Source organism: Atractosteus spatula, chromosome 8 (genome assembly GCF_055471065.1).
Source record: "Atractosteus spatula isolate fAtrSpa1 chromosome 8, fAtrSpa1.hap1, whole genome shotgun sequence".
Taxonomy (NCBI): Eukaryota; Metazoa; Chordata; class Actinopteri; order Semionotiformes; family Lepisosteidae; genus Atractosteus; species Atractosteus spatula.
Window position 1 is genome coordinate 57,912,339 of NC_142713.1, and position 19,408 is coordinate 57,931,746.

Here is a 19,408-nt window from a genome sequence, read left to right on the forward strand (position 1 = left end):
ACTATACTGTAAAAAGGCGCCATCCTTCAGATGAGATGTAAAACCGAGGTCCTGACTCTCTGTGGTCATTAAAAATCCCAGGGCTTTTCTCGAAAAGAGCAGGGATGTTACCCCAGCATCCTGGCCAAATGTCTGATTGATCTTTACCAGTCATGGCCTCCTAATAATCCCCATCTATGAATTGGCTTGATCACTCTGTTCTCCTTCCCCACTGAGAGCTGGTGTGTGGTGAGCGTTCTGGCGCACTACGGCTGCCGTCGCATCATCCAGGTGGGGCTGCACACTGGTGGTGGTGGAGGGGATCCCCATTACCTGTAAAGCGCTTTGAGTGGGGTGTCCACAAAAGCACTATATAAGTGTAAGGAATTAGTATTATCAGAAAAGACAAAAACATACTTTCATTTTCTTTTTTTCATTTCTTTACTTTTTTTCTTCTTTTCTGTATTGGATTGGGAGAAATTTGTTTCATTGGATTCCTCATTGGCTGGCAGGTTGATAAACATAAAAAAATCCTTTTTAACACCTGTATACCTGTCCCGAGTAATTGTACTATTTCCACAACTGCATTTCTCAAAATGCAGTTGGAGTTGAGAAGGAAAGCCAATCAGCAGAAATTCAGTCTTGTCAAAATAAAAAAATCACACATAGTTTAACAACATTTAAACCAGTGGTTATTATTATTATTATGTTAGACCTAAAGTTTTCCTTTCAAAGCATATTACTCCTGTCCTGAGTGAGTATTGGATCTGGGTTAATGGCCCTTGAATAGCATCTCTAACTGTCTAATGTTATTTATATATTTAGAATGTTTTCTTCATTATTAATTTCTTCCTTGTTATATACCAGAGTAAAATATTAATTTTAGATAATCACGTTTTTCCCTTTCATTGTCCAAGCACTTTAAATGTGTATTTCTGAGACACTTCATAGTTCATTTACAGATCATTAAAGGTCGATACTGATTTATCTCCTCAGAGTCCGGTTAGAGGTATTACAGTCATGCAGTTAATTAAATCATTTGACCAGATATGCAATGGTGAAAATGGGTAGAACAAAGACAGATGACACTAGGCCTTCCCAGAACTGAATTTGAGATCCCAGATCTAGGTTAAGCTGCTGTGGCTAATCTATTGCGTCTGTATTGATAGTCTTTGCCATAGAAGATTTTCCAGTGCCCAAGACAGCTGAAACCTTCTTCAGCACACCATGTCCATATCTTGTGTCGTATTTGATTAGCTCTTCCTATTGGTCCCCTTTGCATGGTGCAGACAGGATACCTAATCAGGATTCTGGTTTCATCGGGTTTTTTGTTCTGAAGGTCCTGATTTGTCCTAACACGACCAACAAGTGGGGTTTTACCCACCTTTGGTAGGAGCCTGTCTACTGTTGTTGTCCCTGGGTCCCTGGGTGCATAGCTCACTTGTGGTTTTTCCGGGAATAGAGTCTCTAACAGCCTCCACTTCCCTTTTTTCTGCTTTTGGTGGCATTGACACTGATTGAAAGTGTTATCACTGGTGTGTGAACTTCAGCATCTGTAGTGGTGGTGTCCTGGGAGCTGCTCTCTTGAGCTCCCATGTCTTTACTGTCTGTTTTCAAGTCCTGGTGGAGCAAACCTGTTTTAATGATGTGACGTTAAGTGGGATTGTCAGGAAACAGAGCAGTCTGGAGACCTGTGTCTCTTCTGTGTGAGGACTGTCTGTATTGGAGTGTTAGTAAATGCAATACAGAAATGAGCCCGCAGCCAGCAACTAGATCATTTGGTTGTAAACAAGTCATGCTCTCTGTTATTTCCTTTTATAAGCTTAGATCTTACCTCTTAAAATACACAATGCAGTAAAAAGAAAGAGTATTGCAACACACTTTTGCATTCCTACTATATGTCATGTGCACAATAACCTTTTAAATAAAAAATACAGAGCTGGGTACAGTCAGTACTCTTAAATTATTTGTAACAATATTACATTTTCACAGCACACACCTAACATGTAGTTTAAATGGGTTTTTTTCCAAGTAGCACAATAATATCACAATTGGCCTATTTTTATGTATCCATTTCAGTTAACAGCTGAGAGTGAAAGATAAGGATCACAGGTGTGATCATCCACACAAAAGCTACAGATAAAATAAATGATAGGTAATGAAAGTAGATAAATACAGAAAACAAATGAAGATTTGTTTACATAACAGCATGTTTTCAGTGCCATGATATCTGATAAAGACATGATTGGTGAAGTTTATGATTTAACACTACAGATATTCTGAAACAATTAATCAACTATGTTTGTTTCAACCTGATACTCAGTCTACAGAATTTGATGGAAACTCTTCTCTCTCTTAGTGTATAGTGTTTCAGGAGTAGAAATGGAAATTAATAATCACAGAGATTCTCCATTGTAGTTGTGAATTGTACAATTTTTTGCTAAGAACATCAAAGAAGTACAAAACTGTAGCATTCTGACATTCTATTGAAATGGTATAACATTTAATCCAATAATTTCTTTGATCAGGTCTCCCCATTCCTTTCATATGCTTGGATACTTAGGCTATAAAGATAAGATAAGATTTTTATTGTCCCCTGAGGGAATTTTTTTATGGACACACAGCACTCCTGTACATTTAAATAGAATGCAAACCAAAAAAAAAGAAAAAAAACCACTGCACATTATTCTATTACAAAAAATAAGAAAAACATTGCACATCACTCTATTGCACATGCATAACACATAACAACATGTAACATTTATAACACATCACAAACATATTGCATTCAAGTGGGTTGTAAGAGTCAAAATTGTGTTTATCCTTGACATTTGCGTTGACAGCTCTAATGGATAGCGGAACAGAGGAATGTTTGTATCTGTTTGACTTACATTTGGGAACCCTGAAACATTTGAAGGAAGAAGTTGATATTCACAATTGAGGGAAATGTGGGAAGGATCTGATATAATTTTTCCTGCCTGTTTGATTATGGATTTTTCAAAGATTGTCTGCAGGGAGGGGTGCTGTTTCACTCCCATGACCTTCAAAGCTGTCTGGATGAGGCGGGTAATTTGCTATTTTAAATGAACTGATAGATGACCAAATCACACTGTAATACCATATCTGATAATGCTCTCGATTACAGCATGGTAGTAGTCCTTCGTCAGTAAAGAAACCACAGATATCATATATGGTATGTCTGTAAGACAATGAATTTCTTGCACCTATTTGTCCACTAACTTTTCTTCATGTCACCAGATCTCCATATAATCACCGCCTTTGTTTGGTGTTTGACCGTCTCTTTCTGCAAGAAGTTTGGGTCACTCTCCCATGCAATAGAAAACTCTGCATTCATTATACTCGTTGATTTCCTGGTCATTTTCAAATCAGTCTTGGTGTAAAGATCAGATCTCTTTGTTGGCTTTGGTGGTGTTTGTATGGAGATCTTCATAGGTTTTAAGAGTGTTCTGTTTTGTTCTTGAAAACATTCTTCTTTGGTTGGATCCAGTGTGTTGATGCTAATTCTTCCCATCCAGTTTATTCTCTAGGCGATGTTTTGGAGACAGTCTGGTAGACATAGCAGAACAGATGAGTCTCCAATCGTCAGTGCTCTGGTGGTCTGGACATCTTTGTGATTCCTGGCATGAACAGTGACTAAATCAATCAGGTACCAGAATTTGGATCATGAATGACGCCAGGATGAAATTGTGATTTTTTTAATAATAATTTAAGGGTTCTGACTTTGTGGATCTGACATGAGCTTGGTATTTGTCAGTAGCTCACACGAAAATTAATATTTAAAGCTCAATATCCAGTTATTGGATAAAGAACAGGGTTAGCAATACTGGGCTAGTGATACCGTAAAATGTGTGAATTTATTTCACTTTTAATATTATATACATGGTAAATGTACAAAAATGTTAAATTTTTCATGATTGCTAAATTTCTTTAACAGCCAGAATCAATTTCATTTAACAATACAGCTTAGGCATGCTTTTCCCAACGTCTTCAGACTTAGACAATACATGTAATTTATGGTCAGAACAGCTTTTCTTGAAGATTTGTGAGTCTTAAGTCAGCTAATTTCTGACCACTGGATAGGCTTTTTTTCCCAGAATGCACAGCACCATTGTGTGTATAAACTTAATGGGGCTGATTTGTTAACATTCTTTTCCTGTGCATTCTAATCACTGTGGAGACACTGAAGGAATAGGAGGTAGCAGCTGTCTCCTAAGACTGTATATTATGTCATCAGTTTAATCATTTCATCCTAGTTTGCTTTGGTTCAGAGTGCTTAGAACCACTGTTTTTAAACACAGATTGATATGAGTGAGTTGAATAACTAGAGTTACCTTCTGGCCCATAAGCCCCTGACTCTCTGTGATTTTAAAGTTGCCCAGAAAAAGAAGTAAATCAACTTTTAAACAGAGCATAAAACCTTTCCTAAATGGATATTGCTATTTAATTAAGTGTGTGGCCTGACAATACAATATTTTTGAACATTTGAAAATTAATTAAGTTAATCCATCCACTTTCTAACTGCCAGCAGCTATATCACCCTATAGATCACAACTGGCAGCTCACTTGAGCTCAGCGGGTGTGAGCCTGGTCAGTATTTCGATGGGAGACTTCCTAGGAAACCTCAGGTTGCTGCTGGAAGATGTTTTAGTGGGGCCAGAAGGGAGAGCTCACCCTGCAGTCTGTGTGGGTCCTAATGCCTAGACTGTAAAAAAATGTGTCATCCTTCTGATGAGATGTAAATCCTAGGTACTGACTCTCTGTGCTGGTTACCCCAGCACCCTGGCCAAATTTCCTCCTGGCCTTTACCAATCATGGCCTCCTAATAATCCCCATCTAGGAATGGGCTTCATCACTCTGTTCTCCTCCCCACTGATGATAGCTAATAGTACCGTTTATGTTGCTTGTACTTTGACAGGAGAACTTGCACGTAGCAGCCAGATTACAAAATGAGAACTAGGTCTAGAAGTGATTTCAAATTATTTGGCTCACCTAATCAATATTTTTCTAATCCTTTGTATAAAATTCATTGTGCATCTATTTTCTTTCTATTTTCTAAAACTTAGAATATTATATAAGTGGTTTAGTTATGTTCAAGATTTAAAAAGTTATTTTGCCCGTTTTCAAACCGATAATTGTCCCGTAGGAATTAAGGAACAAGTAACAGGTTTATTCCGTGCTGAAAAGAGAAGAAAAAAGAAGTGGAGAGAAGTGAAATCGAAACCTGCATGTGAATAGAGAAGATACTACTGTACGAATTAAGACGCCTTTAGGTCTCATTTGATCTCTGCAATACCGCTATTTTTTTCAGGGTTCTTTAACAATTCCGAATATCCATCATTGGGTTTGTTCTGCGAACAGTATAAAAATTACCACCAGGTGTCAGCCAATATACTGCTCCCAACTGATTGTTTTCAAATTCTGTCATCATAAACAAATTTTACAAATGCTTATTCAGAAAGGACGCCTGCATTACAAACGTTTTAATACAACTCTTTATCACTACCGTCCGCTTTCATCGATGACGAATCTTAGAATCCTGCACGTTTATATCAAAACAAACAAAAACTGGTCTGCAATTTCATCCAGCTACATTTGTAACTCTAGTGGAGTTCGTTTTTAACACAGATGGTTTGTAAGATACACACATGCACCTAATATGGATAATTTAATACTGTTTTTTGTAAATGAAGTTGACAGAAAAAGACAATTCCTCAGGAGTAAAAGTCTAAAGAAGTATTAAACGCATACAATACAAATACAAATGCCTTTAGCGGCAGGTGAATGAACTGCAGTTGAAGAAAGCCGTCTTTGAAAGCAGCCCTCAAGTCACTGCTATTACCTCACATGTCTTCGGGACTCGACAGATCCGCTCTTGAAGACAGAACTTAAAGAAAACCCCTTGCTTCATCTGCCTGTACTGCACTGTACAAGAGTCCATTGACGCTTGAGATTCCGGCACTCGAACGTGAGTAACCTTTCTCTCCTGATGAATAAGAATGCTACACTTCAGCAGAAGACAGTTTTCAAATGAGAAAAAAAAAACAATAGAAACATTAGAGATGTAGGTACCCTTCGCAATCATAGGTACCAGTTTTTGTTGCAGTCGTGTTAAGTTAAAAATGTAAACGCACCCGTGGACGCAGTTGGTATTTGTAAAAAGTATGCGAAGCCAAAAAGAAGAAGTCTGAGGCATGTTCGTGATTTGTACTGCTATCCTAAGAGTTGTTTTTGGAATGGATTTCTGAGAGCAGGCTATTGTGTAGATGTGCATAGATGTTCAGACATTTTTATTCTCAGTGATTTTATTATTACTGTTGTTAGTATTATCGATATCAATTATCAACCTCCATCGTCCTCCTCATAATCATCGTTGTCGTTGTCGTTATTATCTTTCTAAAACCAAACGTGTGCACATTGAAAGAGTGGGATTTTGGAAATTTTCAAGAGCCGCATCATTGATGTCTGTAACAGATGGCACTTGTTTACACAGAGCAACCTGACCTCTTATTTTTTTAACCCAGCCTGGAATTTATGTTTAAATTGATTTTGCTCTCCCAGCACAAGAACTACAGTGTAGGTGGGGAAAATATACCATCTGTTTAAAGCTCCAAACTGTCCGCTAATAAGCACCATATTGCCCAGAGGAGATAATTATGTAGTGTACATTAATAGGTGGTTTGTGTTGCCCAGGACATTATCTCTGGACAATTGCTACTGCATGTAACTGAAAAGATAAAATCAGACTGTAACAGTTCATTTTAGATTAGGTTAGGTTTTGGGAAAACCAACAAGACCATGTCACAGATCCACTCTCTCAAGCTTTTCTTTTATAGAATTGACCCCATCGTGTTCTTTACAGAAGCTGTTAGCACCAGTGCTACAATGTCAGCTAAATGGAGAGACCGGTGCAGTGAAAAAGGTAAATCAAGTTGAACAAGGAAAACATTTAATGAGCACTGAGTGTCCCTTTCATGGTAAATCTCCAGTTTGATTTAAAGCACTGTTTATGGTAGGAGCTGTAATGAACAATGAATGCTAAATCATGAATAATACAGCACTGAACTACATGTCTGACTCCCTGTTTGACTTGTTTCTTGTACAACAATCCTCAAGGTTAGGCTGCCATTCCCTCAACAAATCTCAGCAAATATCTCTACATATTTAGTCCCTCTGTCGCATTCATTGAGATCTAACTGAACTATGAAGTTGCTAAGTTGCTATACTGTATGTATAGCTTGTTCTAATTAGCACTAGAAATCTTTGGCTCTTCATAGGAAGACACCTTCCTTGATATTTTTTTTCTGATTGGAAGGGACAGAATCTCTTTATTGATAAGGGTAGTGTACCAAAGAGGTAGCAGTCCAAGTTCTTGCTGATAATTGAATGAGGTTCTTCAAGGGCTTTCGGGGCAAAACCTACTGACATTTATCCAGCCTGCAAACACCTCCCTCATTTCCAGCTCTTCTGTGGTCATGTTATCTCCAGACACCCGCAGCTGAATACACCCTACTTGGTGGCTCTTTGGAAGCCGAAGAGGTTGCAGCCACTGCCTGTGAACAACTTTGTGTGGGGTTCTGCCCTCTTGTTCCCACAGAGAGGTTCCTGGCGAACGCTCTGAGGAGGGAGAACCTGCAGCTGGACCGGTCCATCCGCTGCTTGAACCTGCAGTACCAGAGGGAGATGGCCAGCATGAGTGGGGCACAGCAGGAGCTGCGGAGGGCGCTGGACCGGCTGAGCACCCGGCAGGAGGGGCGGGCGCTGGGGAGGAAGGCCGGGGCCTGCGCGGCCCAAGACAGGAAGTCAGAGCAGAGGAAGCACGAGCGCTACTGTCCCAACCACATTGTGTGCTCTAAGTGCAACCTAAGAATGAGGCTGGCAGACAGCATCACCAGGCAGTTTACCCCCAGGCTGTGGACCATGTACTGCAACAGCCCGTGGGGCTCTGCGGATGATTCCCTTACTGACGCAAGAGTCTACAGGATACCAACCTTCGTGATGCACAGGAACCTGTCTGCCTCTGACAATTCCCTGCGCTACCTGCCCTTTATATCTTTATAAAAACCCCGCAGAAAACAACACAGAGCCTGTTGCCGCACAAAGGGAAGCAACTCATCTCCTCCTTGGTCCTCAGATGAATTCATACTGTGTTGTCAGTGTCACCTCAAACATAAGAAGGTTTTTTTTCTTTACCCAAATGAGAGTGGGCCATTTGGCCCATATACTGTAGCTTGTTTGGGTTTTAGGAGCTAATTGATACAGCTGTTTCCTGAAACGGCAGTTATTTGCTTGGAATCAAAAGCACACCAGAAGCAATACATGAAACGCCTTTTACTAAACAGTTAGAGGAGTGTTCAGTTATGGCACTGGTGTGATCAGTTGACATTTTAATCGGGGTACCATTGGTATCATCGCAATGTGGAAGTGCTTAAGAGCATAGATGTTTACAACCTCAGTGTTGCCCGTTGTTATTAGACTGTAGTGCCTTATGTGGCCCGGTTTAAATACAAAAGACTGTACATGATACTTAAAAAGAGTCATATTTGAAGGTGTTATACACTGAGTGACTGATGCATTAAGGCCGTTTCAGACAGCTTGTTCTGTAGTTTATATCTCAGAGGAGTGTTTACCATTCAAATTGTTACATGAGCCCTGCCATATTCAGGAAATCCAGAATCCAGAAATCCACTCGCCACACAGAATCTAAAGTTGTGTATTGCAGTTTGCCTTTTTTATATGCCACTTTCACAGAGATGAAAGGACAACAATAGGCAACAGCCAGCGGCTGACATTCTCTGTTGACCCCTGCAAGGCTGTCAGGGATACCATTGTTGTGTGCGGACAGCTGTCGAGAAAGAGTACAGTTTTGTGGGGTTCTTTTTTTCTGTTTAACTGGTTGTGATCCTGCAGACTATTCTGAGGTGCCTGAGGAATGCAGAGGGAAGCAAGAGATGGAAGATATGGGCATATGATTTGTTGCGTTCATTGTTTGGCAGTCACACAAAAAGTTGGAATAAATGATTGATCTTTTTATTATAGAAACATCGATGGTGTCCTTTCTTAGCCTCAAAAGCTTCTAATCTCATCATGAGCTTTGTGCTGAAGGCCCCACATCTGACAGAGGTGCACCCCGATCTTCTTCTGTAACATGTTGTTAATCAGCATGCAGATGCGGAGCAATCTCTTCTCATTCTGTGTCAGAGGAGCCCTCACCAAAAGCACGACATACAGTTAGAAATGCCAGGAATATCTCTGACCCGCTGCTTTTATCCGGTGTGAAACAATGACCCCCTAAATTGAAAACTGTGCTTGCCTTCCAGGCTGCAAAAAGGTGATGCAGAACATAAACTGTTAAGTTGGTATTTGTACTTTAGTCATGTTTCATGAACTGGGGACCATCGAGATTGATCTGAAGTTTACTTCTTTTCAGACAATTTAAAGTTAAAAGCATGTGGTGCACTGAAACCACAAATGTTGCTGAATAACATTAAGCCATTTCTTCGGTTACTGCAAAACTCTGAGCCTGAAGAAACTGCAGGTATTTTATTTTCTGTACACAAATTTCATTGAGCGACAAAACTAAAACATAAATGTTAGATTTTCTCAAGCAGCCACAACCCTGATATTTACACCATACGTTTATATACAATTTCTAATGCTTGACGTTCAAAAGCTAAAAAAAATACACATATAAAATTCTAAAACCCAAGACTGCTTAAAATCTCATGCAGTTATTTCTGACGGATGTACGCATGTCATTTGTGCAACAGCAGAAATTAAGACATTCTAAAAAAGAACAAGTAAAAATATTCCAAGGGTCACAAACTAAACTCCAGATTAACACACACAAAATTAAACTAAATGAGGAACACAGAACAGGCAAGTGAACTCATTTATTTCAGGTTAAACAGGCATAACATGCCTAATTAAATCTACTAATATACTGTATAAGCTTCATGCTTACAATTCTATGTTTAGTCAACTTAGACAGTCCAGCTCCTGCAATGTCCAGTCCAGCAAACTGACAGATATCACAGAGGAAGGGTTAAGATCATCACCTTAATTACCTCTTCAAATAATACATCTCTTAAAAATATGACATAGACGTTTTGACATATTTGACATAGAAATGCTAAAACACTTAGAAGAAAAGAATGATTGATAATGAGTTTTACCTATTTGCATGAAGGGTGTAAGTACTGATATAAATCATTAACATTTATCAACATTTCACTTATAGTCAACATTTTATTGCCAATGGGACATGTTTCTGTTGTTATATAATCCAGACGAGCAAAAAACAAAAACAACATAAATGTGTATAAAACGGATGTGAGGCAAGGATGTGGCTACTGAAAAGCTCTGTGGACTTGCAATCTGTTGCCTGTACAAAAAAAATAGAAAGTGACAGAGTTGTGCATAACTCAACTATACCTATTTGAACCTATTTGTTCTCACCTATATTTTTTAAAAACTGTGCAATCTGCAGAAACCTTTGAGAAAGATGAACAAATAGTACAGCTGGCGCAGGGGAAAGCATGCGGAAAATATATACATTTCATAATTCCTTTGTCTTCTGGTGCCTTGCACACAGAGGAACCCCACAAACAACCAGCAGGGTCCCACATTCCTCCAGCAAGGAACATGTACTGTAGAACTAATTCAGGAATTCTGTGGGAAGATCCTGCAGGATTTCTTCCACTGGAAAAATATCACCACAGGATAGTAGGTTAATGTTGATATGACGATTCTCAATTCTCAGCATTAAATACAACAATATCAACAGCTGTTCGTTGATCCTGATCCCAATCTAATTCAGCTTTAACACCACAGAGCCACCTGTGTCTGGCCACTGGAGAAAGGGACAGTGCAGTGTGAGGACACAGAGAAAACATTAGTTGTACACCTGGCAACTGCCTTAGATCACAAAATAAAAAAATATATTTTTCTTAGTCTACTTTTTAAAATTTTCTCATTAAAATGCACAGCACAGTGAAGCCTCAAAAGACCATGCTTTCTGTTTTTAAGTGGATACAATAAACCAGATCAAAACAGGAAAGCAATCACTCTGATATGTCAGGGCTGAATGCAGAGACGAGCTCCAAAAAATACTATTATCGTTAGGATTTAGACTTACAGTAAGACACATACTTCTTATTTTTTAAAAACAATTTTATATTATTGCTGCCTGTAAATCAGCCAAGAACTGTATTGCATGTTTTTGCTGTACTTAAATAGGCAGTATGAATAGTAGCACTGAGATTAAGTATAGTAGTTTAAAAAACAGATGGAAGTGCCTTGGGCTTGACTGTTATGAAACAAAAAATAATATATTATTTTATATTCATACCTGGGAATATTAATAATAGAAGAATCAACACAATTAACAGTTCAATGTCACTTAAAAACCAAACACTTAAAAAAACGGCAGACATAATATGTCAGGTGACATCCTCCTCTTATTGATTTTATTTTTGTATTCAGAAAAGAACTGATAGTCTCTGTCCTTAGATTAAATCTGTTTCAGAAATTAGGCTTTCCCTTTGCAAAATAATTGTTTTGGTAATCCGGAACATGTCTAAAAAATGATCAATTTCAAATTCAAATACTACACATTAAAATGTAAATGTACTTTAGTAAGCATTTGGTAGGCATTGTAAACTCCTGTTTTTTACTTTGCTATAGGTGAAAAGCACATACCAAGACATATAGACGGTTCATATTTTTTTTTTATAAAAGCATAAGGATGCATCACTTTAAAAAAATAGCCTCAATATTATAAAGGGAAAATAACTCTCTCGGACTTACTTGTTCCATTGACTCTGTACACATTGTAGTTCCAAAATAAAAAAAAAACAAGTTTCAGAACGGCACCAAAATGCTTAACTCACAACCTCAGAATGAGGAAACCTATAGACTCACCAGCAAAGCACAACAAAGAATATTAAGGGGACCAGATACAAGACACATTCTGGGTAGGAAAATAAGCAAATATTGTTTCAGTGTTGAAGATCTGTTCTAAATATTCTGCATTTAAAAACTGTGCATAACTGCAACAGTACCTGTGAATATTCTTTTGGAAATAAGAAGACCGCTTCACAGAAATGGCTTAAATAAAATGTACTGTAATGTATGATTGTATAAAGTGCCTTAAATCCAGTTTAAATTGCAGTCTAGACAAAACCGTAGACATTATTTACTCAGTGGGCCATTTTACAGCCAGCAATATTTAGTACAACTAGTTTTCTCAGCTGTGTTGCTCGGTCCCTTTAACCCACTTTAATACTACATAATGTTTCAGGCCTATTACCAGTAATATTCAGTCAACAGAAAGCATTTCTCCTATGATTTAGCATTCATATGGCTGCATTAAACACACGTAAAAAACATAAACAAAAATGAAACAAAACATAAACAGACATACCTGTAACATGCATCTTGGTTTCATAGCAGTCGTACACTTAGAACAATAACATTTGTACAGCTATATCCAATGAAAGCAATACAATACAGACGAAATAATGTGATATATACAGTAGTTTACAGGAAGAGCAATCATTAACCTTCAATTTCTGATTTACATAAAATATTTACACTTTCATTCCATCAGATGGCATCTCATATTTCTGAGGATTCTTCATATTGTAGGTATTTGCCTGTGGGTGTTTTGGAGTTATTTGTTTATTTTTCTGACTATATAGGGGATAGTGGTTTGTTACAGAAAACCTGCCTGGTGTCTACAGAGGGAAACGAGTCCATGATCAAACCAAAAGACCAAGCTTTCAAATCAGCAGAAGTCACATCAATTACTAACTATGATTCTCTGTTCTGTGACAACCAATATAATGGACAAAAACAGGAAACAAGCAAACTTTTTAATCTCCCAAGTTACATATAACAGGTATTCCACGGTCTGAGGTATTTGCATAATTCTGGTATTCTGATATATACTATGAAAGCAATGAATATGATGTATTTTCCATTTAATCTATAATACGCAACATGACAGATCCTATTGGAATACACCACACATATACCTCAGTATGTCCAGGCATGATTTGTAGTTGAACCGGTCACAAAGTTTGGCAAGACTGTGCAGTAAAAAGATAATAGCAGCTGACTATACCAAATAACAAATAACATTTGTCCTAGTTATAGTAAAATGCACTCAGTACTGTTCTTTTTTATTAACTTGTGTCTTCTTCGATCAGCCTCAGTTATATCTGTACGTTTGCATGTATCTGTACAAAAATCATTCTGGCTTGCTAATGCATTTGAAAAGAATTCCAGCTTGGAGTGGGGGGAAGATTGTTATTCATTGGAACTGTGAGCAGCCACTAATAACTGGTATCTAGTAAGGGCCATATTGAGGAGTGCCTGGTACCGCATTAGGCACCATTATTAGCATTAGGTGGCATTAGATGCTGGAAATAAAACAGCTTCAATTCTAGGCAGCACGATGACAAGTCAACGAAAAAGCTCCTCAGGGACTGTGGACATTATTAGGAAAAATGAGCTTTCCAAACAATGTATCTAACTTTCACTGTGCAGTAACAGATACCAGAGCACAGCTAACAACTCATTGGGATTCAAGCTGGTATGTCTGCAGCTTCTGTTTAACAGCATTCCATACCTTTTAAGATTGCATCTGACTAGGGTTTGGCAAAACCTCTTGTTAGCGCCTCCCGTGTACAGAGGCATTCAGCTTGAGACACAAATGAAAATGTCAGATTCCAAGAAACTGTGCTCTGGTCAGCTTAAGGGTTACTGTATTTAAGGGAGATGTTTTTACTGTTTTTACACTGAGAGATACAAAACCGAAATTTCAAAAAATACTTTCTGTAGCACAGATGAGTTATGAAAATAGCACACAGCACGCATGGGTTTAAGCTAGTGCTACAACTGTCTTATTGTAAGCAACTTGCTAGAGTACACTATAAGCAGCTCACTATGCTTTGGAACAAGGGCATCATCTTCTGTAATTGTAAGATGACCTAAATGAAGCAGCAGCCAATGCAGTGTTCTGCTGAATGCAGCTGTCCATGATGAAAAACTAAGTGGTTCAGAATTCTTTGTACAAATGATTTCAGTGGCTGCAGTATGATTCACAGGGAATGCTCTTTGCATTAAGTTGCTGACACCTTCAGGATAGTCAGCAGAACTACAAGTGTATAAATGGCAAGCGTATAAAAAGTCCATTAATCCATTGAATGCTCCCTGCATGGTTAGAGAAATTATAAGTCCATCCATCCAGTCTTATTTGATTCAAAGCTCTTCTTTCCTGGTTAGTAAAGTATGTACATTTATGTCATTGCTTTAAAACACTTGATTAACATCAATCGATACCAGTAATGCATATTATTTGGCTTTATCCAAAATGGTATGATGTAATGGAAAATGAAGATGAAAGATTAAAAAAAAAAAACATTGACTCAGGACACAGAGTTTCAAAGTCCAGCAACAGTATTCATAAACCATGGCCTGCTCTCGGGGAACAGAGCAAGACACGTCCTGTTCCGGTGAAGAGCTGGGAATGAACAAGTGATTTACACGTCTACTGCAGGCTACAGGGATATCCAAGGCATTCCAAGCAAGCCAGACAAGGACTGTGTGTAATACAGACTGCAGGCGCTCTGGTAGGTTTGACTGTTTCACACGACGGAGCCCTTGGACGAGGAGAGGTGGATGGAGTGGATCCGGACCCCCAGGGTCTTCTCCAGGTCATGCAGCACGTCAGAGCTAGAGCTGTCCGCAGGCTTGTCATACAGCAGCTGCTTGAAGGCTTCGTTCTCAATCAGGACCACCATGTTTTTCAAGAAGTAACCCTCGATGTAGGCCGAGAGCTCCGGGGCCCCCAGGAACTGCGGGGAGGAAAGAGAATCGGAGAATCCTCAGGCCTAGGCTGTGAGGCGGTTTTCAGGCATGACGATCCAAAAATGTGGAAGGGGATTTATGAAGCTTTTGATGGAAGCTGTCTGAGATGAGCTCTTGTGCTGAGAAACCTATATTAACTATCAAACTGCCTCATTAAGTATAATTAGCCATTAATTTACCAGCAGTATTAGATGCTTTGTAGATGTAGAGCTGTTTCTGAAAAATTACAGAGCTGAATTATTCTAGTCGACCTACAACCAATAACGTTTAGCTGAATTGCTCTGACGTTTTCAAGACATGAGGAGAGATTGACACTACATCACTCCTGCTCTGTTTAAGCAAACGGAAAGAGCTTAAAACTATTAAATACTGACAAGAGGACAAACAGGTCCTGAGAGCCTGGAGGAGGCTCTGTCCTGCTGGATGGTACTCGCTGTGAGGAATGCGAGGAGATGCACGAAAGGAACTAGCAGATTAAGGTGTATGTCAGCAGCACATGTTTTTGGTGGTCATGAGCATAAGTTTTCAGGTGAATAGATAGTTCTGAACAGGTAACAAGCTACTAAATTATCATAATAAAATAGGAACTAAAGCACTACCACCCACTACCTACTGACCATCAGCCAAGACCCGGTTATTTAATTGTTAGAACAATAGGTTACTTGAAATCATCTTGGATCATCTCCTTCCACAACAGTGGCTACAAGCAAGTCCTTGTTTCTACCTTGGTGTGTTTGTAGATGTCAACACAGGTGTCTGTGTTGATGTTTTTCGAGCAAATAATCTCACAGTGACGCTGGAGAGCACTCAGCTGGAAAAATTTAGCAGCAGACAGGAGCTGTGGGGGGAAAAAAAAAAAAAAATTATGAAATGGGCAGCAGCAGTCAAGTTCACAGAGGCTGAAGGCTACTTGTTCAGTCAGTGGAAGCCTGTTCTGCTTGTGAGTTTTTTCATTTTTATCCCCTTTAATGACTGCTTATATGAAAGTGTTAATGTGATTAAATGTGTCAGTCAGAGTATATTGAGACCTGTTCCTTCAACATCAGCAATAAAGTATGTATTCTATATAGTTTTTCTGATATCAAACATGCTGTGGAACAAGAGAATAATAGACTTCACCTCCATGACCTCAGTGTTCCTGATGTGAAGCGAGTCTGTCCCTCCACAGTACAGGTACTGCATCACCAGCTGCAACAAGCAACAAGACTCTTACAACCCCATTTAAGAAGTGAAAGTACACGATCTATGTCAAAACCCCACTTTATTTCACTGTCACACAGTTTTTACATATCAATGTCCCTGCTGCAAACTGGTGTGTTCGTCCAGTCAAAGCCATCATTTGCCAGTACGCTCACCCCACACCAGCTCTCAGTGGGGAGGAGAACAGAGTGATGAAGCCAATTCATAGACGGGGATTATTAGGAGGCCATGATTGGTAAGAGCAAATTGGGAAATTTGGCCAGGATACCGGGGTAACACCCCTACTCTTCTCGAGAAACGCCCTGGGATTTTTAATGACCACAGAGAGTCAGGACCTCAGTTTTATGTCTCATTAGAAGGATGCCCCTTTTTACAGTATAATGTCCCCGTCACTATACTGGGGTATTAGGACCCACACAGACCACAGGGTGAGCGCCCCCTACTGGTCCCACTAATACATCTTCCAGCAGCAACCTTAGTTTTTCCCAGGAGGTCTTCCATCCAGGTACTGACCAGGCTCACACCTGCTGAGCTTCAGTGGGCTGCCAGTTGTGAATTGCAGGATGATATGGCTGATGGCTAAAACTACACATTAAGCTGTTCCATCCATACAGGAAGAACATTCACTTCCAATATCATATAAAACACCAGGCGTACACTTACAGCAATTAATTGCATTTTCTGTACGTACAACTGAAAGCATTTGACGAGTCTGACATTATACCTATACTACATTTAAAATGACAATTAAACATTTTTTTGGCAATTTTTTACATTTTATTTCAGTTTGCAGCCAAGGGTACTGACCCACTGAAATAAGAACAAATTTCGGAACGTGAGTAAACTTCGTATTCTGTCTACAGTAACAAAACAGAACAGGGAGTTCTCTCAGAGATGCAGCAGGGCAGGGGCATGTAGTTAAGTTAATCTATGTCAAGATATCATCCAGATCCACTCTCAAAGTCACTCCAAAGAGAACATCATACCCACAAAAACTGGTTACAATTATTTCTTAGTAATAAATAAAAACTGCCTGTACAAGTCACATTTCGACAAAAATGAAGAAGCCCTGGAATCATCATTAGGAGCGTGTATCAATTCCCAGATCCAAACTCCCAGACTCCACAGATGACATTTGGTTACTTAGTAGAATTTGACGTATCACACAGAATGCCTTTAAAGGGAGGTGTTTGTATAAGATATGAATGTACTTCAGCGTGATCAGAATTTGTGATTATACAGTTTTACACTCCACTTTAACATCTGTTGCATCTATTTATATTGAAATAGAACGAACAACAGTGATAGACTGTCCTACACAAGCTGGAGACTTCAAAATTATTCAGTTATCACTTGAAGTTTGAAAACAAAGATGGAAAATGAGCATCACTTTCATGAATAGCATTCGGCTTTCTCCCCCTTTCTTCATATCATGTCTCTGTTACCTTTGCCTAGTGTGAGTCACAGATGTGAAACTAAGATAAGACCACTTTATTGGCCATATACAATTTCTTGTATTGGGAATTTGTCTTTTTGCATACCCCAACTTGCTCTCCATGAGACACACAGACAGGGAGAGAAGCTTGGGGTCAGAACGCAGGGTCAACCATTTATACAGCACCCCTGGAGCAGCTGGGGTTTAGGATCTTGCTCAGGGGCCCAATAGAGGAGGATGCCTCTGCCGGCCACAGGATTTGAACCGGCAACCTTCCAGCCACAGGTGTAGATCCTTAGCCACAGAGCCACCGCTCCGCCCTATCTTGAGCAAGATACTGCACTGAAACTGCTCTGCTAAAACACCCAGCTATATACTGTAAATAGGTGCACACATAAGTTGCTTTGGATAAAAGCATTTAATCCCATAAAATAATCAGAAAAACTTTACAGTACTCAAACTTTAAGGTACAGTATGTGGATCCCTTTTCTCATCTTCTACTGTACAGCAAATGAGTTACCAGATTTTACTACCTGTTGTACTGATATCCTAGTCCAGGGACTCAGCTCAGTTTAGACTGTTTAAACTAGAACAGCCCTCTCCTGTGCGCCCACCGGCCCACACGGCATCAGCTTGCCCAGAACTCTGCTGCATGCTTTGTCTTCTCTCTGCCTCACCTCTCCCACAATGCTCCTCTGGATCTCAAACTCTGCTGGCCTCTCTTCTTCTCCCTGCCTGTCTGTAGTTCAACATCCTTTTTCTGGTTTTACGGCATTCTCTCCCATTATGCTCACTCTAACCTCCATTTTTTCTATCTCCATTTGTTCTCTCAACTCTCCCATGGTCAATACTTACTCACTGTATTCCACGCTCTCACCTGCTGGTGGGATCAAGATATTGCTGCTCTGGAATCACTCCAGAGGTCAGCAGCCAGACGCAATCCAGGGCTTAAAGGAATCACCTACACTGAAGGCTGAAGGAACTTAGAAGACTACGAGGGGGCCTGTTTTCAAGTATTCCATAACGTCAAAAGTCACCAAAAAAGTTAGCCCACTGGACTCCTTCAGACCCAACTACATGGTGAAACATGAACCACTTGACACAAGTGGAAACTAAGCTTTTAAAACTTAGAACAGGACGTACTTTGACTATACAAATGATTGTGGGAGCCTGGAACAAGGTACCCCGACATGCTGTTGAAACTAAAGCCCTAGCTTTTTTCGAGAAATAGCTGGACGAGATCCTTAGTTAAGTTATCTACCAGCAACCACTTGATTTAGGTGGGCCAAACAGTCTCCTCTAATTTGCAGCCTTTCTCATGTTCTTAACTGTCTCTCATTCTAATGCTTCCACAGAATTGTCAGGGCAGGTCTTACCAATAGACAGTACTATCTGCTCTTACTTCCCATCTGACTGTATTGCAAAATATTTGACTTATATTTAAGTATTTTATATTAGTTACTTATATAATACTATAGAGGAGGAAGAAGGCTCACCTGAAGAAGGCTCCACGGCCGAAACATTGTGTTTTTTTGTCTTCTCTTTTCAGCATGGAATAAACCTTTACTTGTTCCTTATACTGTATATTAGTATTAGGTTTATTCCATGCTGAAAAGCGAAGAGAGAAAACACAACGTTTCGCCTGTGAAACCTTCTTCATTGTGAAGCCTGAACGTTGTGTTTTCTCTCTTCTCTTTTCAGCATGGAAAAAACCTATTACTTGTTCCTTTGCAGAGTATGCATGCTGACGCAGCTACCCACCTGAGCTACTTATATATTAGTATTACAAACTCCTGTATTACACTCCTGTAATCCACTTTTTAACACAACATAACTCACTACGCTGGGATTTGAGCTGTTTTCATTACATATGTACAGTTTTTATGCTAAACCCTTGTTGGT

The 19,408-nt window shown here is 39.4% G+C and overlaps 1 protein-coding gene across 1 annotated transcript in view; it reads right to left on the minus strand.

The window, feature by feature from the left end:
- Positions 1–12,533: 12,533 nt before the first annotated feature.
- The window catches only part of LOC148829911 (ankyrin repeat- and BTB/POZ domain-containing protein 3-A), a 164,552-nt gene continuing 157,677 nt past the window's right edge, over positions 12,534–19,408 (minus strand). The window contains exons 15-17 of the mRNA XM_088923777.1: positions 15,991–16,059; positions 15,596–15,709; positions 12,534–14,858 (exon numbers count right to left, since the gene is read on the minus strand). Of these exons, the coding sequence (XP_088779903.1) occupies positions 14,649–14,858; positions 15,596–15,709; positions 15,991–16,059 (393 nt within the window). The 3' untranslated portion in view covers positions 12,534–14,648. The remainder of the gene's footprint in view (positions 14,859–15,595; positions 15,710–15,990; positions 16,060–19,408) is intronic.